This window comes from Poromitra crassiceps (assembly GCF_964638095.1).
Source record: "Poromitra crassiceps genome assembly, chromosome: 5".
NCBI lineage: Eukaryota > Metazoa > Chordata > Actinopteri > Beryciformes > Melamphaidae > Poromitra > Poromitra crassiceps.
The window spans coordinates 25,815,527-25,840,139 of NC_139642.1; the positions used below are offsets into that span (position 1 = coordinate 25,815,527).

At 42.4% G+C, this 24,613-nt stretch overlaps 1 protein-coding gene across 2 annotated transcripts; it reads right to left on the minus strand.

Annotated features, from left to right (window-relative positions):
* Positions 1 to 40: 40 nt before the first annotated feature.
* On the minus strand, positions 41 to 23,750 carry siae (sialic acid acetylesterase). 2 transcript variants are annotated; one of them, XM_083637785.1, is made up of 11 exons: positions 23,631 to 23,750; positions 11,090 to 11,251; positions 10,148 to 10,302; positions 8,813 to 8,948; positions 7,150 to 7,327; positions 6,877 to 6,984; positions 6,687 to 6,769; positions 2,659 to 2,792; positions 2,297 to 2,451; positions 1,525 to 1,711; positions 41 to 1,148 (listed from the first exon to the last, which is right to left on the minus strand). In XM_083637785.1, exons 2-11 carry the CDS (start codon positions 11,211 to 11,213, stop codon positions 900 to 902), a joined length of 1,509 nt encoding a protein of 502 aa, XP_083493911.1. In that variant the 5' UTR covers positions 11,214 to 11,251; positions 23,631 to 23,750; the 3' UTR covers positions 41 to 899. The 2 variants fall into 2 exon arrangements, with proteins under 2 accessions (XP_083493911.1, XP_083493910.1); XM_083637784.1 differs by lacking the exon at positions 23,631 to 23,750 and adding an exon at positions 11,662 to 11,866.
* Positions 23,751 to 24,613: the final 863 nt, after the last annotated feature.

Genomic DNA, 24,613 nt, shown 5'->3' on the forward strand with positions numbered 1-24,613 from the left:
ATACTTTTATTACATTCAGTAGTGTGTATGTCTCGCGGACACACACACAAAAATATTGAAGTGTACAGATGATGCAAGATTTTTTTGTATCGTATTCATCAGGAGTTCAATATATCTATATACAGTATATACACACACATTCAGAGCAGCATTTTGGGGTTTTTGCTCTGTTTTGGACAGCATGGATTGGCTATGGGGCAAAAAAAAGAAGTATATACACACACGTCTGCCGAGGCAGATGGATTCCAATCTTCACCAGGCACTTTATTTTATAAGACTGATTGATTTTTATAGTAGCAAGGAAAATAAATCTCAAATGATGCTCAGTGTCCTGCCATTCTGCCAAAGTAACTGGTAGACTGGTGGATGGTGTTTTCCATCCTGATTGACAAAAATAATAAAAACAAACAGTATGTCAAGAACCTCCCGGGCACCTCCTCAAAGGCCAGTGTTTTTTTAATCAGGGTTCCTATGCACGTCTGGAAAAGTATTAAAATGAATTTGAACATTTCCAGGACTTGAATAGTTTCGGAATTTGAAAAACTCTGATAATAGGTTGAATTTGGTATTACAATAGCTTGACATTTCGTGGTTAACAGCGATTTTTTAAAGTTGAAACTGTCTTTGTGAGCTGTATTTCAAGGTTTTCAGGTTACAATTGGAGAAGCCGATGACTTCCGTGTTGATGGCTAAAAATTGTACTTTGGAAGTCATGAACGTAACAGGAGTAGAGCAAACACATTGTTGATTTTATTATTTTCATAGGATTTGTTGACATAAGCAATGCATCAAAAAAACATCAGCCTTATCCTTTTAAGACGTGCAGGAGAATGCAGTGCAGTAGCAGTGCCTTTATGGCAATCGTTTTGTTTGGATGCTCCAGGTCCTGCTGTCCTCCCTTACGTGTGGCGCGGCCAGCGGTTGATTTTAAAGGGAGGTGCAGGTAAAACCCTGGTGCTGCTGTAGATTGGGCAAGCTTTAAAGTCACACGGCCAGTCTTTCCATGCATATCGAAGGGCAGCTACTTTGTCTGTAGGCTGGCACATGAAGGTGGACACCTGGACAGTGGTCGGGCCCCACCGCACGATGGGAGCTGGGACCCAGAGGGACTGAGGGCCACACGGCGCTAGAACGTCTGAGCAACAAATCTGGAGAGAAATTGGACTGTTTTGTTCACTTATATTGGTTTGTATTAATTTAGCAGTTTGTCTTTTGTCTACAAGTGGTACAACTAATGGCTATTTAATAGTCAATTTAATATGCAACCAAAGCAGTAGTACCTTAACAGATTTAATTCCTTAAGAAACACATGAAAGTCTGCCTTGACTATTGTTTTGTCATTGTGGTGTCTAGACACATTCTTGTGAATACAGTAACTCAAACAATACATGATAGAAACCTTGTGCTTTTAGCACAAGTTTCCCCTAAAGGGGAGATGATCTGACTAGATTCTGGGGCATCAGGCTGTGATAAGTTTGGTAAGGAAATGTCAAACCATATTGACTACACTGCTGCCAGCCTTACCTCAAAGATGCATATAGATAAGGTGACAGAGATGGTCTGGTCGTAGGTGATGTTGAGATGGTCCTGATCGATCAAGATCTGGTTAGGGAAGGGCCCGAGGAAGGTCACGTTCTTCTCATTATAAGCCACTGCCCTCGCTCCCAAGGTCAGTCTGTACGCGACGTCCTGCTTGTCTCTGGGATGGATGCTGGAACAGAAATTCAATTCAAATAGTCATGGCTGCATAAGGAAAATGTGGTCTGATGAGGTTTCGAAAAATACCTAGCAAATTATATCATATACCATTAAAACCAACATCACGATACACAACATCAAGTACTAGTTGCCAAGAATAAATTCATTACAGGGGGTTCCCTTGTACACCACAGCAGGCCACATCATCACACATGCATATTTCACCTAATTACAGTGGGGGGTTTGGTCACTTTAAAGCAACGCACCCTGAGGACATCAGGTCAAACCTCAGAGAGTAGCTGAGAGTGACTGTGGTCTTCTGCACCACATCTCTCTCAAAGATGTCAGTTAGATGTGCCTGGCTTCTGACTTATAACAATGTAGAAGGATTGCTAATCAGAACTATAGACGTGAAGGGAGAGCATAATCACTTTGTATGTATTCCTGTTATGTAAAATGCAATGTTATGTGAACGTTTGTTGGCAGTTTGTTCTAATGGTTATTACACATACACACACACCGGTATAAACAAAATGCAACACTTTTCAGTATTGTGAACAGGTCATCTCCTGCTATGACGACCTATGAGCATCCTTACGTGCCGTACGGAGACCACTCATCTGGCAAGTCCACAGCCACGGCCATGAAGGTCCTCTTCATCCTGGGGTTGGGAACAAAGCCAGTGTCCGCTGTCTGGTGCCAGCGGATGTTGGGAAAACCTTCCTCTTTGGAGCCTTTTATGTCTGTGGAGAGCTGCAGGCACAAAGGCTTCATGGATCAGCTCTAGGTCAAATAGTATTTGCTCATACATTTTGGGGTTTGTTTTATTTTACCCAGATCCAGAAAAATCGAACAATTACGAGAAAGCCACTTGACGCTATCAGAGTGGTTCTGCTGTGGTATACCCCTACTTGCTTCAATTGTGTAAATAATTAAAATAAAATACTTGTACAAACATACCTGGACAAATCCAAAGGGGAAGTCCAAGGCCGTCTGCCCCCCTGAGCCCTGGTGGAAAGCCATCCTCCAGTCATCGATCATGGCCGGGAAGGAACAGTTGTACTTGTCCGTATGATAGAATGTGTTTCTCTCACCTTAGGAAACAGACAAGACAATAGCTAACCATAAGGCGAACAAGGTCCAGTGCAAATGCCCATAACATTAACCTTTTAAGATAATTTACTTTTCAAATAGAGGCTTTACCCTTTAGCAAACACTGTAGGATCAATCAAGGTGGATACCGTCCCACATTTCAGATGTTTGGTGGTTTTCTGTGAACTTATCCATGTTCTGATCCCTTTCGTTTCTCCGTTTGGTTTTTGAGTGACTATTTTTAGTACCATTTCTCAGCAACCCCTGATGCATTTTGTTTTAGGGACAGAAAACGAACCTCCCCAAAAGACAGGTCAGTGTCTCAGCACTCACCAAAAGCACTATTTATTTATTTGAAATAATGGTTCAAATGATAAATGAACTACTTCAACTTTGCTTCCCCTTTTCTTTCTTTTTTTTAGGGGGGGATGATATAAACTAAGTGACTAAGTTCAGTTAAGTTATCCTTTTATGTATCCCCATGGGGAAATTCATCCTCTGCATTTGGCCCGGGGACCAACTCCAGTTCTTTTTGCCAGTGCCTTGCTCAGGGGCATTGACAGGAGTATTAACCCTAACATACATGTATTTTGGTGGTGGGAGGAAACCAGAGCACCTGGAGGAGACACACAAACACGGGGAGAACATGCTGCAAACTCCACACAGAAAGGACCTGGGGTGGACCGGGGTTCGAACCCAGGACCTTCTTGCTGTGAGGCAACAGTGCTAACCACTGAGCCACCGTGCCATCCCAAAAGGTCACTCAGGTCACTACCAATCCTAATGTTCTGAGCAAATAACAAATATATAACTAACTCCAGGTGTGTTGCTGTAGCTACTGTAATACTGGAGAGGCTGTTATGAAGCAAGCCCTGAACGCAGCACACAGCTGCTGCTGTATGGCTCTCAAGCAGAGTTGTTGCTTATAATTTGTCATGTTTGTTTCTGTCTGCTTGCAGATGAGTGGGATTTACTGTAGCAGGACAAATCAGATGATTAATGAGCTTCTCTGTATCTTAACCAGCTACTGGTGATGACATAAAGATGCAGTAATATGGCTGCTGTAGAAGCATGCTGTGCTTAAGTGGCCAGGTTGGTGGGCTGTGTATGAAATGCAAGGAACCTGTCTATCATCACCTTGCTACCTAAGTAGGTACCTTCTTAATGAGGTACCTGGTTTGAATGTAGGCAACAGAGAAATAATTTGTTTCAGACGTCCTGAAGGTAGCATCACACATCGCGGGCAGCCAGGTGGAGTTTTCCCTTGCCATCCTGCATTTGGAAAACTCACTCTAAATGGAGGGTGGCAGTGGCAGACCTGTGTCTGTGTGTGTCTGAGCTCAACTCGAGGCTCACGTTGAAGTATATTTCAAGCTTTAGCTCGACTTGCCAAGCTAATAGCCTGACATCGCCAGACGCAAATGTGATCCGCCAGAGCAAAACCTGAGCCAGGTTCCCAGGCTACTAACGTAGCATTGTCCCTATTCCAGTCAGTTAGGATGCTTCCTACTATCGGCCAAAAGTGACTGTCCTGACACCGTACACACGACTGAACACACTAAAATGAAGTAATGTTTGACGTTTTTGATGATTTTAAAGTAAAAAGAAAAAGAAAATGATAGATGTTTTTATTTTAGCGAACGTTGTTTCACTTCTCTCTATAGACGGTTTTAACTCAACAATAACAACCGTCACAACCCACCTGAATATCCGGTTTACTTCCTACTGTATATACAGGCGCATATCAGCGCAGGCTGATATTCGGCTCATATTAAATGTTAACGTTAGGCCGTGTCTCAGACAGACACAGTAACAACGCAGCCTATTTCGGTCTTTATATCTTGTAATAGTTGTTGTTGTTGTTGTTGATGATAGTTGCCATAACAACCACCCGTCGGAAACACGTGCACACGCTGGGTAGTAGGAAGCGTTGTTGTCTGGTCCGGAGCTAGCCTGAGAGGCTAATAAAAGCTACATGTTACAGAGTAAGCCGACTATCAGTACGTTATTGCACGCATAGGCCTATCTTTACATTGAAACGTATAGCAAAAATAAACAAATAGAAATAGAAGTAGGCTATGTCAGTGTTTTCCCCTGAACAGCTGAGAAAGTGGACACTGTAAATAGCACTGTGAAGCTGATACAATTCAGGTGGCGGTAATGCAACATTTAAGTATGCCAACCGCCATAAAACACAGAAGAAGAAGCTGAGAGAAAAATAAGTGCTGTGGGGTTGCAGCTGGTGAAAAGCGTCTATAGCGAGAGCTGGGTGACGCCAATAGACTGAAGCTCACGGCTAGTTTCGTTCTTCATCGGTTAGCAGGGTCGCAAGGTGTTATGGGATATCCTACCCCACCTAAGGAACCATTATATGTAGGGATGCACGATATATCGGCAATCATATCGGTATCGGCCGATGTTAGTCATTTTTTAACATATCGGTATCGGTCCGATGTTGCAATGTTAATATCAGTTATCGGTATCAGCCAAATTCTTCACTTTGAGATGAAATAATGCAGTAAATCTATGATTTATGGGCTTTTACAAATGTTTTTGAAATAAAGAAATGCATAACTTTTTCAAATTCAGTGTTTACATGTGTTTTTCAGTATCTACAAAATTTTATTATCATAGAAATGTGTTTTTATACAGATCATATCGACATCGGTAAATATCGGTTATCGGCCATAACAGCAATGTTAACACGTTCACTGCCAACAACGTGTTAACACATTTTCAGAATCCAGCTGTTGACTGCCAACAACGTGTTAACACGTTTTCAGAATCGATTTTTTTTTTTTGACGGTGGATCGTTGATCTGGCCCTTTTGCATCTTCTATTATACTGTTAGAGCCGCCGGGCGTGTGCAATCCATTCCGCCGACCCACTGAGTGGCGACGGTGCTCAGACTATTGAGTGTTGTTTGGCCAGAAACGCACGCATTCCAGCTGAGCTCAACCGAGGACCCAGAAGCGAACGAGCCTCATTCTCATACTGTAGGCGAAAACCTTTCACACGGGCGCACGGCGGTGGGGGGTTCCAAAGGTGGACTGGGTGGAAAGCACACTTTGAAGCGCGCAGCATAAAGCCTAGAGTCACACAAGGCTTCGTCAAAGCTCTCAACCGAAAATCCAAGAACGGATTAAGCCACATCCACGCTCGCCGACGAGGGGCCGCCAGAGAGGGAGGCTGCTGCTCACTGCTCAGACAGGCAGGAGAGACTGGCTTGTGACTGACAAACGCTGCTGAAATCCACCAGACACGCCCACGGAGGGAGGAGTTGTAAGGAGAGGGGGTGCGGGTGCTGCTATGGAGGAAATTACTGTTCAGAACTATATTGTTTATGTCTGATGTCTCACTGATGCCAAAAATAAATGGTTAAAGTGACTGTTTGATATTGAATTTCACAAAACTGCGATTATCTCAGCTTTTTGTCTCAGACGCTGAAACCATGCTGTACTCAACGGCTAATATCTACATAACTACTAACTCTACAAACTAACTCTTTTAGACAGAGAAAGCACACATTCTATTAGTACTTTTGTGAACTTTGTGTTCACAAAGTCCAAGCAGAAAATTATCCTTGGCTCTTGTAAAATGAGCCAGAATCCTCAAAAAAACCCTCTGGCAAAAGCTACCTACAGTAAAAAAAAAAGGCTGGCAGTGAATGTGTTAATATCGGTTATCGGCATCGGCCAAAATGTTCATATCGGTGCATCCATAATTATATGCTTCCTTGAAAATTTGCCAAAAATAGGTACCCAGAAAGGTTGCAAATAATGTCTCCTACCTGTTTCAGACCGACTAAAACTTAAAAAATTACACCTTCCTACCTAGAAATGCTACCTTTATAGGTCGATTCCTTGCGTTTCAGACACAACCGTGGTCTTACTTACCTTGGTACCAGATGGCTCCTTTGAGGGTCATGTTGAGCAGTGGGTGGATCATGGCATTCCACAGGATAGAATTATTCTGTGGACTAAGATCAGAAGATAATGGACAAAGCGGCACAGCAATGAATGCGTTATCCATGCTTGGTTATTGCACAGAATTATTCACAGCACAGTCAAACAGTAGTTGAGATACCCCTGAGTGAGCAAGATCTGGCTAGGGAAGGCCCCGAGGAAGGACACGTTCTTCTCATTGTAAGTCACGGCCCTTTCTCCCAGTCTGTACGCTACGTCCTGCTCGTCTCTGGAAGAGAAATTCTCAAATCATTGTTGCATATAAAGACATTTTGTTCTGTAGATGGCATTGTTGCATAACGAACATTTGGCGTGTAGATGAAGACGCAGCACACAAAATGGAGAAAAGGTAAAACCTTGTTTGTATTGCACTTAAATTATATATGTGAAGTACCTCTCAAGCGCCTCTAACCCACACTGCTGCAGCACTCTCGTAGACGACCAGACCTCGACAGGCGTGCCCCCCCAACACGACTCCACTAGACCTATGGGGTACTTCAGCTGGTCGTACAAGTAGCGGCCGAAGAGCCAGCACACTGCAGAGAAGTGGTAGAGATCTCCTGGGGATGCACCTGACCATCAGTCAGTCAGCGGAATGGGATTAGTCGTAGTAAGTATTTAAATAAATAAGCATCACGCTTGATATTTGACAGTTCCCTTATGTTCACCGTGCCATTTGTTTTACATGTTTGACACAGTGTGAATTTGTCAAATGAGATGACACAATATCCTCGTTTCTAATTCTCTACTAAGTTGACACTACTGTAGTGCTACAGACAAGAAGGATATTCAGGAATAGCTCGGTGGGGGGGGGGGGGGGGGGGGGGGGGTGGAGTCAAATGTTTACTCTGATCTGCAGCAATAAACATAACAGGCTATGTATGTAGTAGAGCAGTGGTTCTCAACTGGTGTAGCCTCAGGACCCACTATTTTCCTTGTCATGAAGTCGCGACCCAAATTTCAGATTTTTTTTTAAACCACTCAAATTTATTGCACAAAAAATAGCGCATTAATTTAATACACAATGCCTTCATGCACTGTTATAAACCTCAAATGAACAAAAAAGTGCAACAGAAGTGCAACTAGGGCTAAAAAACAATTGAAATAAGGCAGAATTGAATTACAGGCCTATTAAATTTAAACAAGTCAAACTGGTCATGCTCAGAAAGTCTTATTTGAACTGTATGAAATATGAAATAAAAGGCAGACTTATCTTGAATTACATGCCTATATGTTTTTAAACAAGTTAATAGTAATAATAATAATAATAAAACAAGTTAACCTGGTCATGCTAATCCAGTTTCAATAGTCTGAATTTAACTAATATGAAATAAAAAGGCAGACTTTTCTTGAATCACAGGCAGGCTATATGCTTTTTAGTTAAACTGGTCATAACTTTTAATTAAACTGGGTTCATGCTAATCCAGTTTCAATCATCTGAATTGAACTAAAATTAAATATGAAATGAAAAGGCAGACTTCTCTTGAATTACAGGCAGAGCATATGCTTCAGCTTGTTAAACAAGTAAAACTGGTCAGGCTAATCCAGTTTCAATAATCTGAATTTAACTCAAATGAAATATGATTTTTTTTTTTTTTGGCCAATTGCCCAATCAAAACGGCCCCGCGACCCACCTTTGGGTCGCGACCCACCAGTTGAGAAACGCTGTAGTAGAGTATATCTGTATAGGGAGGGACAGTGTAGTGTTTACATAAAAGTAAACTAGGTTAGGCTGATGTTTCTGATTAAACAGAAATTATTACAAGTTCAAGTTTCTATTTTGATGCATTGAACTGCATTTGAACCGTTTAAATGCAATTCAACACATCGACCCAAAAACCCTTTGCTTCAAGCAACTCTTTGATCAGTTAAAGCAGCTACAAGGGACTTGTAGTAAGTGTTTCCTGAGTCATGAGTCACCTAATTATCATATCCGATCCAACCCACTTTCTTTGTTCCACGAACACTACCGCTTTTGACCACAGGGGTTGCTAAAATCAACACAAAATGAAAATTCCTTGTAGCTGCATAAAAGAAAATAATAATCTTTCCCATACTTGCTGTGGGCACAGACCAGGGCAGCCCAACTTCCAAGTCGGTCAGCTCAGTTTCATTGACGTTCAAGGCTGCCATAAAAATCCGCACCTGAGGATATTTCACTGAAAGGGCCAGCTCCTCCGACGCATTGAAAACCTAATGGGTGGGTGGGGGGTCACATGAGTTTTGTCAGAATGCTTCGATTACCACTAACCCATTTCTGCAGCCAATCAGGCATGCAAACCTGTCACCTTTTAGCAAAATCCACCATTTTTAATCCAAAATAGGTCCATTACGTACGTAATTGTTTTTAATGTTTCTATTTACTCTTTGTAACCGACACGTCGCCTGTGTCGGGGACAAAAAGTTGCACTTGAATAAACACTGCAAAGATGACAGCACCTGCGTGAGAGTTGGACTGCAGATATACAAACCAATGTTATGATACCTACATGAAACAAAGGTGTTGACCTACCATTTTTATTATATCACTCTCACTCACAGTCACCACTTCATAATATAGCTACTTCTCATCAAGTATATCTCTGATAAAAAAAAATAGCAACCCTCTTCAAGAGGCGGAGGCGGAACAATGAGGAGAAACCACTCAAGGAGCTTGATGAAAATGGGAAGAATGTTTGTGCGTGCGCTCTCTTCTCGTGCACTGATTCGCTGATCACCAGTCAGTCAAATTGATTTCTCTCACCAACGGCCCGACGCCGATTCAACACACTGATTCGGCCGGAAAAGCTGCCAACTAGAGGACACACCGCAAAAACTAGGCCCACATACGCTCACCGCCGGCCCGACCATCAGCGTGGTGTGTCAGGGGCTTAAAGGTACATTCAGCGATGTTTTTGTGTTAAAATAAGTGTTAAATGGCTTGATATTCTGTCAGCAATCACTGAACTAGAGTGTTTGGTCAGTGACTTGAAACCCCCCAACCCCCACTGTCCTCTATCGCTCTCCTGTAGTCCTGCATGCAGGGCGGACGTATCTCTGCAACCGTAAGTCGTAGAGACGCATGGATGGCGGCATTGGAATCGGGGTGAAAAAATAAATTTAGCCCTGAAAACGCATCGCAGATCTGACCTTCCATTTCCCAGAAAATGTCAACTTTAAAAAAAATTGCGCCAACCTCGAACTATGGAACTATCCTCGAACTATCCAACTATCCGGAGGGGGGGGTGGGTTGGGGGTTTCGAGCCATTTAACACTTATTTTAACACAAAAACATCGCTGAATGTACCTTGAAAACATTTTGATCAAAATGTGTTAGTTCAAAGAAAGTCTGCACTTTTAATGATCTGTGTGACAGACATGCAGAGAGCAGGTGTTGAGCTGGCTCGGCCTACCTGAGATGTTGAGAAAGCCATGTTGCTCTGCCCTCCGCACAGCCAAATGTCTCCAAACAGCACATCAGTCAGAGTGACCAGGCTGTGCTGAATGGCTGCTGTCACATTGTAAGGACCCCCAGCTTCAACAGGGTCAAGGGTGACTCGCCAGATGCCTGCGTGTATCGAGGGGAATCAAGTCATCGATTGAACAGCCATTACATATGCTCACTGAGTCTATACAATATTGGCAGCGGTTGGTCTTTCAGGGAACTAAACTAAGCAGATGAATCTAGAATGATGAACGTTTATTGATTTAACTCCAGGGAAATGTAGATTGGTTTTTTTTAACCTTTAGACAACTACATTCACTGTGCAAAAGTAGCTCCAACTCAATATAAAGAAGGGCTTCCTGATATTTTCTACACTGTAATGTAATGTAATTCGGAACTTGATGTGGTGTGGCCATGTGTCCTCTGTGTTAGTTGGAGGTAAGAAATGTCAGATAAAGACAGAGAAACATCAAACTTCAGGTCACAAATACTCCATCTGCTCCATTAAAGTTCATAGAAAGATTCAGTCACAACAATGGAAAATCATGCTACAGTAGAGCATGACGGCAATACACACGTAACTGACAACTGGTTTCCAAACCAGTTATTTCCAGGCCTCACTCTTCACATTTCCCGAACGCTATGTGCAAATCTATCTATATAAATTTGGCAATGTGGACTCTGTCTGAGCTGCAGCGCGGCCTCGCCCAGGAATCGAGTGCGCGAGATGCCTAGTTAACTAAACTAGCATCTCTGTGATTTCCACTGGCACATTTTCCACACTTGAGTTTCTGTCAGGGTCACTCAGTATGGGTTTCACCTGCCCAAAAATGAAGCACGGCACCTCTGCTTTAATTCACCACCCTGCAGATGTCAGCAGAAGCTTCTCTCAGGTCAACAAGTGGCTCACCTTTTGTCACAGTGACCGGTGGGGTTTTGTGCCGTGTCTGTCCTGACAGAGAGATGGTGACCTGCGCGCCCTCCGGCCCGTAGCCCCACAGCACGGCTCTCTCTGGAGCCTTCTGCAGCACCATGTGGTCTCCATAGTAGGAGGCAAAGCGCAGACTCTCATCTACTGACACAAGAGCAATTCCGCATTTCTGAACAGTTCCTCAATCTGCAGGATAACTGAAATAATGTTACTTCACTCATTGGAAACACTAGCAAATTAAACTACCTTGGTATAACATTTGAATTGACTAAATAAATAACCACAAAACATGTCAATTACCGGTAGTATAAGAAACATTAAAAACAATTTAGACTAGTTTGAATAGGCTAATTAAGTCACACTTTAAGGAATAAAGTAGTAGGAATAATGTAAGGGAACATAAAATGACAATTCATGCGGTGATACTATAAAAGTTGTGCACATATCACTTCTGTTTGATACTGATCCAGTATAGGAATTCAATTCAATTCGGTTTGCCTTCGGCTCTGCTGACACTAGGGTGTAATGCTGAGACTGGCAGATTTACTCACCACAGCTGTAAAGAGATACAAACAGTGTAACGACAACACACACACATATTCTGCTGCCAGCCATTTCAGGCAGACAATAAGCAGCAAACTACCGCGCGGCTAACGCTATGTGAGGAAGACTGGGTCACAAGTTATGTTACGGAGAGAAAGGATGTTCTCATAAACATTAACGTTAGACCAGCTGACCACCAGACCCGCCGCCATTCATGCAGCCGCCGCTTATGATTCAGGAAGGAAGCTTCAACTGTCAGCTGAGCTGATTATAGAAGCGCAGCTCGTGACTTCCGCTTGGCACGTTCAGCCTTCAAAATAAAAGCGCTCAGCCTTCAAAATTAAAGCGTTAAATAAAATAAAATAAAAAATATTTTCTATCGTGCACAAACGACGTGGAAGTTGTCTCCTTATTATTCGCGTCTCCTTATTCGCGGCTGGTGATGTGCGACCCAAAACGACTCCATCTTTTTGAACGGAGCTTTTTCAAGCACACACTGTTAAAACCTCCACACCACTGTTACTGTGACATGTTTATTGATTAAAATAAAAAAACATTATTATTGATTTAAAAAAAAAACAATATATTTGTAATAATAAATAAGACTAATAGACAACTAATGCATAAAGACACAGCTCATAAAACCTATGTCCAAAATGGCTCTATGGCCTTATTCAGGCCAGGTTTTCAAGGGTTAAATCGCCTTGGGCCAGTCAAAACACAACTCTTACATACTAACAGGGACATAGTATAGACTGTCTGATTATGTGGAGTGCAGTCTGGCCCAGACTGATTTTCATGGTTTAATAGACCTCTGGAATGCACAAAAACAATTTCTAATGAGCAACAATGAACACACACAGCACACTGCACAGCATCCACAAAATAAATTGGACACTGCACCTTTCATTGTTGCTGCACAAACTCTGGTAAAATAGGCCTACTACAGCAATGTTCAGACCACTAATGGCTAAGTTATGTAGGCTACATGGCCCAGGCTTACCAAGCACACACATCTGTACCCAAAATATAATTTCAAGTAGTGGTTGATACTCTGAATATTTATCTTGGAAAGCCTGGTCCATGTCAAAAACACAGCCTACCTCTAGAATCAGGACCTCCTTGTGACTGGTGTCAACTTAAACAATACACACACACACACGCACGCACGCACGCACGCACACACACACACACACACACACACACACACACACACACACACACACACACACACACACACACACACACACACACACACACACACACACACACACAGTGAAAATACCAGTCCCGCTGACACGGCTGGGAAATATTTGTTTGTTTGTTTGTATTCAAGAAAAACAGATAAGAGACATCACTTATTGCCAATTATAAATCTGAAGATATCTCTCCACAGCTTATTTGTAAGCAATACATGCAATACCAAAATACTGTAGGTGAAAAATACTATTTGGATTTGAAACGCTTTACAGAAGTTTAGGCTACTGTATATCAATAGGCCATCACACTTGTGTGTTTTTGAAAATAATTGGTGGCCGGATATTCTTTTGGGCGGTAACCTTACAGTAAATTGTATCTTTCTAATCTAATTAGATGATGTAGTAGGCTATCTTTGTTTATGTGAACCATGTTACACACAGACGGAATACTGTTCACAACCACAGCTAAAATTAACCTATTTGGTGGTGACTTGAAATACTGCAGCAGATAGGTTTTGGGCTAATGGCTCTGCCTGATGCAATATTGCATGAGAGTGCATAAGATGTATGAGGTGTTTGTTTGTTGTAACAATTGACTGATTCATGTTCTAAATTATAGATAATCTTTGGTGATTTTTACATTTTTACAGTCTATGGTGATTACACACCTTTGTTTTTGGAAAAGGTTTTTGAATGACTGCAGCAGCTATTAGACAAAACAGGGACCACATGATTTCTAAGCCTGCAATATGCCATTGCTGACAGCTCCCTTACATATTTGTGACTTCAGTCAACCCTGGCTTGCTAGCTAAGTACGGTAAATAAATAAATAAACAAACAAACAAACTAGCTACTATAACTACAAAAAGTACTTGGAAAGTGGGAAACTTTAAAAATAGACAATGTCATAATAGATTATATCATACAGTCCCCTTAATTTGCCTTTCAGACCAGCAAAACAAAATGGGACGTATACAGTAGCATGTGAGGTGAATCCTTATGGAGGCCAAACCAATTAACATCTATATAGACTAGACAACAACGTGAAAAATGAAGGCAGGTGTAACTTAAATTATCCAACGGTTTACGAGCCAGGTGTTTCTTTAGCTTTTTACACGTTTGCCTGTAGTAAAGACAAATGGACACGCCATGTTGTGCTGGCATGCAATTTAGCAACAAACTTCACCACTTGTAGAGAGATTAGTGATGGATAGGCAAGATAATGGGGAAAGCTGTTGTTTGGATCAATAAGTAATGAGCTTTTTTTTAACCAAATAAAAGTACAGGTATAATTGTTCAACATATAAATGCAGAGGTGTGCGTGTGTGTGTGCTCTGTTTTATATTGACCCTGCAGCCTACAATGGGCATCTGTTCTGCCAATTATCCAACAGTCAAATGCCAAAAATAGTATACAAATCTGTATGAGGGTAACACTTTACAATTAAATAACACATTTATCTGCAGGCAAACTCAAGCCCCCAGGGCATGTAGCTATATCCTGCAGGCATGAACAGAAGCCAGCATCTTAATTGTTCTGCATGCTTCTATAGTCTACTACAGTATATGGGCTATAGCTGTTTTTGTTGTTGTTGTTGCTGTTGTTGTTGTTGTTGCTAATGTTGTTGCTGTTGTTGTTGTTGTTTTGCTGCCTAGGTTTTGAAAGCATCCACCCTTTATTGTCAGTTTCAGGGCATTCTGCTAATTGACATAGCTGTCAGATCCTACTACAAGCCTGTCAGCACATCTCTGGAAGCACTTCTAACACAGCAGCAGTTGAACATAATATGCCATTCAAAACATTTTCATCATGATGATAAGGAAAACATCCTCTCTGTGTTAGGCTGTTCTGAGAGGCCTGTCTGAAAGGCACAGGCTCTTTTATGTGACTGTGTGTGAAATATTGGATTTTCATAGGTAGATATCAGTTTTAATGCATGTCTAAAGTGCCAGCTGGAACGTAAAAAGAAAAATCCTTGGATCTCACAGCGGTTACATTTTGATACACACACACACACACACACACACACACACACACACACACACACACACACACACACACACACACACACACACACACACACACACACACACACACACACACACACACACACACACACACACACACACACACACACACACACACACACACACACCAACAGGGAGCAGTCTCTTGTTATCACATTGTAGGTGCATTTGGTTTCTGAGATACAGTGGCGATACAAAATTGTCTTTAGCATTATGTAGCTGATGCAGCTAAGTATGAATTTTACATGTTTTTGAGACTTTGCTGGAGTTGATTGAATCTGTACTTTAAAATATGTAACTGTGAGGCAATGAGTGCTGAGACAATACACTGGCACATCCACTTTAATGTATATGCCATTAGCTATTGTATGACTTTGTATGACATTCAATTCACATACACCTAAAGATAGGCTATATTGTATTGACCACATGAGATGAAACCAATTAAATGTCACTTGAGTGCTTTTTACATTTACTTTATCGGATTTGTTGAGCAATAAGCATTAAATCAGAGCTCAAAGGCTTCAATTCCAATGCAAATGTTGTTTCCGCTGGCTGCATCAAGTCAAGCTCTACTTACTGTGGAGCTTGCTCTCAGTTAAAGTTATTATTGACTGAAATCAACAAGGACACTTTCTGTTAGAGTGGGCACTGTTCAGTTGGCATAATGGTTTCACAATAGCTCATTAGGCAGCAGGAGAGAGGCTGCTCTTCAGCCCGGGGGGATTCACAAAGCATCACGCTACAACACACTGCACCCCTGCAAGCTCCAGCTGCTGCATTGCAACACACCCTGACCTCTGACCTCCCAGTGGAGGGGGCAAGCAAGAAGAGAATTCATCTCTTAATTAAATTAATTGTCATTATTACAAGTGATACATTCTGTGCTTAGTAAGTTGTGGATCATCAGAAGAACAGGTCACAACACAAGCGTCATGATTCAGATGGATCATAGCAGTGAAATTTACCCAATAACAAAGTAAAAAAAACAAAACAGGTCCATCATTACCAATGATACCAATAATTCTGAAGTGGATTGTAAATGCACAAATATATCTTAAAAAGAAAAGAAAAGAAAAGAAAGAATAGTGAAAATAAATCCTGTGAGATTCCACAGTTAAAATCCATTGGGTTTCAATAGGAATTGTAAAGGCTTGGTCTTGGTGTGTAAATATAATTATTTTTCCAACTGGGTTCTTGGAAGATTTTCTATTCGGATAATCTCCAAGAGGAAATCACTTTTGACAAGTGATGCAATGCTATTCACTGCTGCTACTAATCATGTTATTGTAGACGACATTTAAATCTGTGGGGAGAATATTTGTGAAATTGCGTATTCACAATGAAAATGCAGCCCGCGACTGCACATTGTGTTTTGCTACTGTTCTACAAAAGACCCAACAGTAATTCATCAAAGAAAAATGCTTGTGAAAGCACAAAGAATTAAGTGGAATTAAATTAAGAGAATTGTATTGATCTCGGTGGTGCTGACTCTTCTTGTTCTTCTTGATTTTTAGCTGAATACATTTGCATTGTTAAAATGTCTTATTCTTACAGAAAACAAAACAACAAACAAAAAGGCTACACAGTGGAAGAAAAATGATCTGGCCCAGACTTCTTAAAGGTATTGTAATCGTTTTCTGAACATTTTTAACATCTTCATTCTCTCAGTGGAGAAAAAGGTTTGCAGTTGTACTCAAATGTGCAAGCAATCTTCTTGGTAGATTTACAACTATAGCAGAAAACTGACCCGTTGATTTGCACAATCTTTCACCCCTTTTTCTTTACATTGTTGCCGTTAACATGAATTACTCTAACTCTATTTTTTTACTCTCTTTATGGGTACGGTTTTACTCATGTGGTTTTATATTTGATTATGTTTCTTTTTGGGTATGTCCTTTGGGGTGTATTTTAATGTAAAAGCCGCCTGTTGAAAATTAGCATTCCGCTATAAACACTTGTGCATACATGTTACATCTCCAATGATCTGTGATGTCCATATAAAATAAACTTAACTTACTTACTTAACTGAGATTGTGTATAAACTGACTGTATGCCGACTTGAGAGCATAACTTTTAGTTTGTTTTTGTTTTTTTGCATGTGCACCATAACCACATTTTCACAACTGTTCAGAGTAAATACAATAATAGGCTACAATAGTAGTAAAATATAAGTACTATAGTAAACAACACACACACACACAGCTTTAAATAGAGTGCTACATGCAAAAATTAAAATGTTATCTTATTATCTATTACAGCACATATATGTACAATCACACGCAACACAATAGAGATCAATGGAGATAAAAGCCTCTCACAGTTTTCTTTACTCATAAAACTGTGTGCCATCTTGGCCACTCCAGATCTGTAATTTACGCCTCATGTTCCCGTACATGCAGACTATATTTAACTAATGTGACAGTGCACTTCTGGATGAGTAATGCTTCAATATTACCACCACATCACAGCATCCCAGCCATGCAGCGCTTGTATTAGATTGTATAAATTGGGTTGGCTATCCCCCCCTCTAGCGAGCCGTGGAATGGGCTCGGCTCTATTCCATCACATTTTACAGCTAATTTCGTGCGGCGCAATGAGAGATGCAAATGTGTTTGTGGTTTCATGCATGAAGCAAGATTTATGCGCGCTGTCGAGGGCCCTCATAGGTCTCTTAACACAACAGCTACAATCCATCATGTGATAAATCCCACAAATTAGTGCCTCCCTTTAAGTCACTCAGCAGCTATTAGGTGCATGAGAGAAAAAGCGCTCCTGTCCACGCCGTACACTATGCTGAGCTTGTCCTACAGATGCTCCACACTCATTGGCCCCTACATCAGTTTATACATGAGACGGTATACGTTCGTTACTGCATGTCAGGGTTCGTGTACGTTCATTTTCAATCGAGTCAATTCATCGGGAAATATATTCTTAAGTTGTGAAGTGTGCTCTTACAGCTAGCATCGAAGAAGTATGAAAACATATCCCCATGCGGCACCCCGGTGACTCACCTGGTAGAGCACACACCACTAAGGCTGCTTATAGTCGCGCAGTAGCCAACCGTTGGGTCTGACCACGTGAGACTATAAGGGTGCTTTCTCACTGCGAACGATTGCTTTAGTCCCGTTTGTACGAATGCCCCCTCCCCTCCCCTCTCCCCCGCTTTCACATTACAAAAAATTACTTTCGTGCTCGGGAATGGAAAGGAACACTTGCAGAGTACACTTGTGTCATCAACCATGCCTGGAGTGTATCCTCGCCTGTGTGTTATGTGGTTCGGTATGGTTGGCGTTCACATTCGCAAGTGTTCCGTCCCCAGGCACGCAAAAGAGTTCCCCAAACCAACTTTTCAAGTGGACCCTGTCACGGTACGCTGTTCCGCGGCCGGGCACTGAACGCAACATTCACACTCATGAAACGAACCGCACCTATAGGGTCAATTTGGGGACAAGTGTGCTCGGTTCCACTCCCGGGTCCCCGGTGCCGCGTCTATGTGCTGACAGGCCGCAGTGCCGACAGGCCGCAATGCTGATAGCCCACAAGCAGAACCAGCTGAGCGAGGAGGCGTGCAGCGTGTCGGTGGACCGGCTGGAGCTAAGCTCTCCCAGCCCCCACGCCTAAACCTAACTTCCCTCCACGCCTAAACCTAACCTCCCCCAGACCCTAACCCTAACCCTAACCTCTCCCACCCCCCACGCCTAAACCTAACCTCCCCCAGACCGTAACCCTAACCTCTCCCACCCCCCACACCTAAACCTAACCTCCCCCAGACCCTAACCCTAACCCTAACCTCTCCCACCCCCCACGCCTAAACCTAACCTCCCCCAGACCCTAAGCTCTCCCACCCACACCCCACGCCTAAACCTAACCTCCCCCAGACCCTAACCCTAACCTCTCCCACCCCCCATGCCTAAACCTAATCTCCCCCAGACCCTAACCCTAAACCTAACCTCTCCCACCCCTCACGCCTAAACCTAGGGTCGGCATTGCGGGTGGTCGGCATAGCGGGTGGACACCACGTCCCCAGTGAGAAATCACCCTAAAGACTGCTTTAGTCTCATAGCCAGCCACTGGGTCTGACCACATGAGACTAAACTGTCCTTCCCACAGCAGGCCCGCGGGTTGGAATCTGGCCCTTTGCTGCATGTCATCCCTTCTCTCTCTCCCTACATTTCCTGTCTTACCTATACTGTCCTGTCCAATAAAGGGGAAAATGCCATAAAATAGTCTTAACACGTTCACTGCCGTCGACGAGTTAACTCGTCAAACAGAAACCAACCGTTGACTGCCGTCGACGAGTTAACTTGTCAAAATAATAATAAAAAAAAATTGATGGTGGGACGTGGATCAAACCCTTTTACATCTCCTATAAAAATATGGGAGCTATTGAATGTGTATAACCTATTTTACCGACCCATTAAGTGGCGACAGTGCTCTCCAGATTAGAGAAAGTCGAGTAAAAACAGCAGGAAAAAGCGTGAGGAAACCATTCTCATGAGAATGGTTTGGCGAAAACGCTTTCGCGCTGGGAGCTGGCGCACAACGGTGGGGGATTCCAAAAATAGACTCTTTCAAACACACTTTGAAACACGCAGCAGAAAGCCCAGAATCGCATGCAGCTTCATCCCAGCTCACAACCGAAACCCCAGAAAGGAGCAAGCCCGATCCAGACCCGCCCGACGAGCGGCCGCCAGGCAGCACAGGCAGGCAGCAGAGACTCGCCTGTGACACACGCTGCAGAGCCACCAGAGACACACCCACGGAGGGAGGAGTTTGCGGGGTGCTGTGGGGGTGCTGTTATATTGGAGGAAATTACTGTTCAGAACTATTGTTTAGATGTCTGATGTCTCACTGATGCCAAAAATAAATGGTTAAAGTGACTGTTCTGCCTGTTCTATCGAATTTCACAAAAATTGATTTATCTCAGCTTTCCTTCTCAGACGCTGAAACCATGCTGTATTCAACTGCTAATGCCTACATAACAGAACATGATAAAAACTAACTATTTTAGACAGAGAAAGCACACATTCTATTAGTTCTTTTGAGATATTTTGTGTTCACAAAGTCCTAGCAGAAAATAATCCTCGGCTCTTGAAAGATGAGCCAGAATCCTCAAAAAAACCCATTGGCAGAAGCTACCTACTGTATTGGATAAACTGTTGGCAGTGAATGTGTTAAAAAACATCCCCACAAATATCCCTACAACCAGGTAATGGAAGCAGACAGAAAATAGCAAACAGTAAATAGGCTGCTGAGAGACTGAGCATCGTAGCATCAGTTAGGCCTATGCTGTTGCTGCTGAAAAGGCAGATACTCACTGATCAGAGTGTGAGGGGTGCTGGTAGTCTGACACTGCTCCAGGGAATCATTCGTCCTTGCTACTGTTTCTGTATTCTTTACTGAGCAGTGAGCCTGAGGTGTCCCAGTGAGTGGCACAAGTGAAGTGAAGACATGCAATTTAAAGGGACTTCTGGTTATTTATTAGGCTGTCCTGCATCACCTCATACAGCTGTAACAGCAATAACTGGAGACGGGCAGGGAGGAAAATGGATATTGGTGAGCTAGTTCTGTCTTCCTGGCCTGCACACCTGAAAAAGACATCACAACCGCTGTGCTGTAATATACAATATATGGTAATAATGTATATTATAGCTATCTAGACAAACACTTGACTGTAATTTTCAACACTGACCAAGATACGATAACAACAGGGAAAGTGCTTTTGTTATCATTTCTGTGTGAGTGCAGATTGTAGGATCATAAAATAATGTGGATAACACTATAAGGACAATGCAAAATATCCACAAAGCAAAATGTAAATGGCCGTGTGTATCATTGTTGATGACCTTTTATATTACAGTGGCAAGCTGTTAAATGATCAACAGAAGACCACATTGATGCGAGCCTCGCAGGAACAATTGTGGGGGAGTGTCAACTTAATAAATGGGACTATCAGGCTCATTATCAGCAATTGTGATTTTTGCTTTTGCAAAATCATCGCCCATATAAAGCAATGAAAGTGGTCATATTGTATTATAGGAGAGGGTTGGAAAGCTGTTACAGTATTATGCTGTACTCTTTGTCACTGTCACACTTTTCAAAGCCTGAAGATAATGAATACAAATTAATTCACACTTCGATACAAACTCATCTTTTTGGCAAAGATTAATAAAGTTTTATTATTATTGTTATTATTATTTTTTACCTCCTTCTAGATGAGATGTGTTGCCAAGCAACCACCTCTCAGCTCCTTGGCGAAACAAAACGCTATGGCTCTCTTGCATTGCCCGGATTATTAGACAATATGCATGCATAGGGGGAAAGACACACAAGTACAAATATTCAATACTGCCTGCAATTAAGCCTCACTGAATCATTAATTTACCCCTAGAAACCAGCTGTTCCTGTTGGTGTGTGTGTGTGTGTGTGTGTGTGTGTGTGTGTGTGTGTGTGTGTGTGTGTGTGTGTGTGTGTGTGTGTGTGTGTGTGTGTGTGTGTGTGTGTGTGTGTGTGCGCGCGTGCGTGTGTGTCTCTCTCTCTCCCGCTGGGTGGCTGTGTGTGTGTTTGTTTGTGTGTGTGTGTGTGTGTGTGTGTGTGTGTGTGTGTGTGTGTGTGTGTGTGTGTGTGTGTGTGTGTGTGTGTGTGTGTGTGTGTTTGTGTGTGTGTGTGTGTGTGTGTGTGTTTGTTTGTCTCGCTGGGTGGGGGGTGGCTGTGTGGGTGGGGATATGGATATAAAAGGATGTTCCTCATTTCAAAACTTAGCAAGATTATCAAATCATCTTGGGAGGAAGAGGGAGCGAGAGAGTTTTGTGTTTTTGGTCCACCAATGCAAGACACCTTTGTTGGTATGAAATTCAGTGTATGTAGGCCTATATAATATTATACTGTATATTATGTATATATAATATTATAGAAGAACTTGAAACAGAATCTCTTGATACAGAGAGAAATCTGTATCCACCAATGGTTTTTTAAGTCCTCTGTTCCTTCATTTGTCTCCATTTGAAACAGCAACCTTTAAGTAAGAGAGATCATGGTTTTCTCCCTTCATTCTTTCAGGTACGCTCGCCAGAGTTGAATCGTGCGTGCTCTGCTAGTCCTGCCTTGACGTCTCCCTCTAGCCTCCTCCCTATAAAAATGAAACATCACTTCAGCTCCTTCATCATTAACAGGCTGCATCAAAGGCTCAGACAATTAGGGTGCATGCTGTATCCAGTGCCTTTCCTCTCATTCGCTGACGTATCACAGTATTCCCTCCCTAGACTCCTCCTGATGATTTAGGAGCTTTAAAAGAAACAATAAAGCCAAGCTAGGGGCATTAGTAAATAAATAAATTGTTGTGAAAACAGCTGAAGTGGCTGTATAGATACGGCTGATTCTATTTCCTATTGGACACATGGGAGATGTTTTGCTGGAGGTGTCAAGACGGGTGCTGGACACACTGCAGACCAGTAGGGGGCACTCTCATAACAGAGAAATAGGCTTTGGCTTTGAGGACGTGAGGAGGGAGCGTGCCGTGCACCGTGGAGGGAACTGATGTGTTTGCATTTCAGTTTGTCTTGAGCCTTTCAGAGCGGACGAGCTCAGTCATGCAGATTACAGCAGGGTCTCAAGCAGATGCAGATGGACGGGTTTCTGTTTTCTTTTCATGCATAGATAAACATGAATATTATTAGCCACACTCTCCTCTCAAGTGCTCTCTTTAAGAGTTGGTGCGTTTATAATGACCTGTGGAAATATAGCTCAATATAATTATTGGATATAGTATTAGTTGATGCATACAAGAAAGACCTTTAATAATTTGTTTATTTATTTATTTATTTATTTATTTATTTATTTATTTATTTATTTATTTATTTATTTATTTATTTATTTATTGCCTTCTATGTTCTGTTTCCACAGTAATAATAGACTCTGTTTATTCATGTGTGTCTGCTGGGATATGAAATTGCAGCTTGTGCCAAATATGACCTTTACCGGGATATGAACCAGTTTTCCACGCCTCTGCTTGTAAGCACACACATTGCTCATGCTGTATGTAAATGACAGTCATTATAAAGTTGAGAGCGGGGACTCATCGGATGTCCTACTTTACCTTGCAATTAATTTCATGGTATTAACACTGCAATAAGAGTACATTCATTAAGCATGAACTAAGTTAATGTTTATTACAGTAACTAACCCTAAACATTAATCCCTTGCCCTGGCCACATTAGCCAGCTCTGACTGGGGGATCCCAAGGCATTCCCAGGCCAGTGTGGAGATAATCTCTCCACCTATCCCTTGGTCTGCCCCGTGGTCTCCTCCCAGGACGTGTCTGGAACACCTCCCTATAGGGACGCGACCAAGTGGAATCCTTACCAGATGCCCAAACCACCTCAACTGGCTCCTTTCTACACAAAGGAGCAGCCGATTTACTCTGAGTCCCTCACAGATGACTGAGCTTCTCACCTTGTCCCTGAGGGAGATGACAGCCACCTTCCTGAGAAAACCCATTTTGGCCGCTTGTATCCGTGATCTTGTTCTTTCGGTCATCACCCCCATCCTTCATGACCATAGATGAGCGTAGGAACGAAGATTGACCGGTAGATCGAGAGCTTTGCCTTCTGGCTCGGCTCTCTCTTCGTCACAACGGTGCGGTAAATCGAACGCAATACCGCTCCGATTCTCCGGCCCATCTCCCGCTCCATTGTCCCCTCACTCGAGAACAAATCCCCAAGATACTTGGGGTACGGACTCATTCCCTACCTGGAGTAGCCAATCCTCCGCTTTCCTGCTGAGAACCATGGCCTTAGATTTAGAGGTGCTGATCCTCATCCCACACTCTGCTGCAAACCCATCCAGTGAGTGCTGAAGGTCCCAGACCGATGATGTCATCAGGACCACATGGTCCATGAAAAGCAACGATCCAATGCTCAGCCCTCACCACGCTGAACTGCCAACAACAACACAAAAAACGTAAGCCACATCCACTTTCAGTCTAAACTAGGGATGTAACGATAACCGGTTTGAATGATAACGTGATAAAATTCCTTACGATAACCGTACCGTTTCAAATTTTCATTATCATTAAAACCGTGGTACCGTGATTACCGTGGTACCGTGATTACAGTGCTTTGAAAAACATGGTAAATACTGTCCATCATCAACCAAAGTTGGCAACAGTTTCCAAGATGCAGACGTGCAGCCTTGGAGAAATGATTTCAGTGAGTGTATCAATCCTTTTTGGGTCCGAGTTTTCAATATAAAACTTGGTGAAATGATTTCTGTGAGTGTATTAGTACTTTTTGAAAATTTTCAGCAATTTTTTACTAATACCGTGATAATACGATAACCGTGATCATTTTGGTCACGATAATCGTGATGTGAAATTTTCATACCATTACATGTCTAGTCTAAACGGATACAGATAATAGTGTACTCGCTCGTCATAGTCTTTACAGTTACTTGTGCAAATGTTTCAAATAGGCCTATACGAAGGAATCACTTTCAGCACGCTTGCACTCATAACGAAATCAGCACAGGCTGATTGTCTGATTGTCTGATTGTCTGATTGTCTGATTGTCTGATTGTCATTCAGCACACAGGCTGAATGACAATCACGGACATTTTCATTCATGTGTGACACGGTGAAGGTGAAGTGGGCAAACAGTGGCATCATTAGCAATCATATATCTGTCCTGCCTTGTTGACCTGGTGGCCATGCAAATTTTGCAGCGTACAGTGAAAAA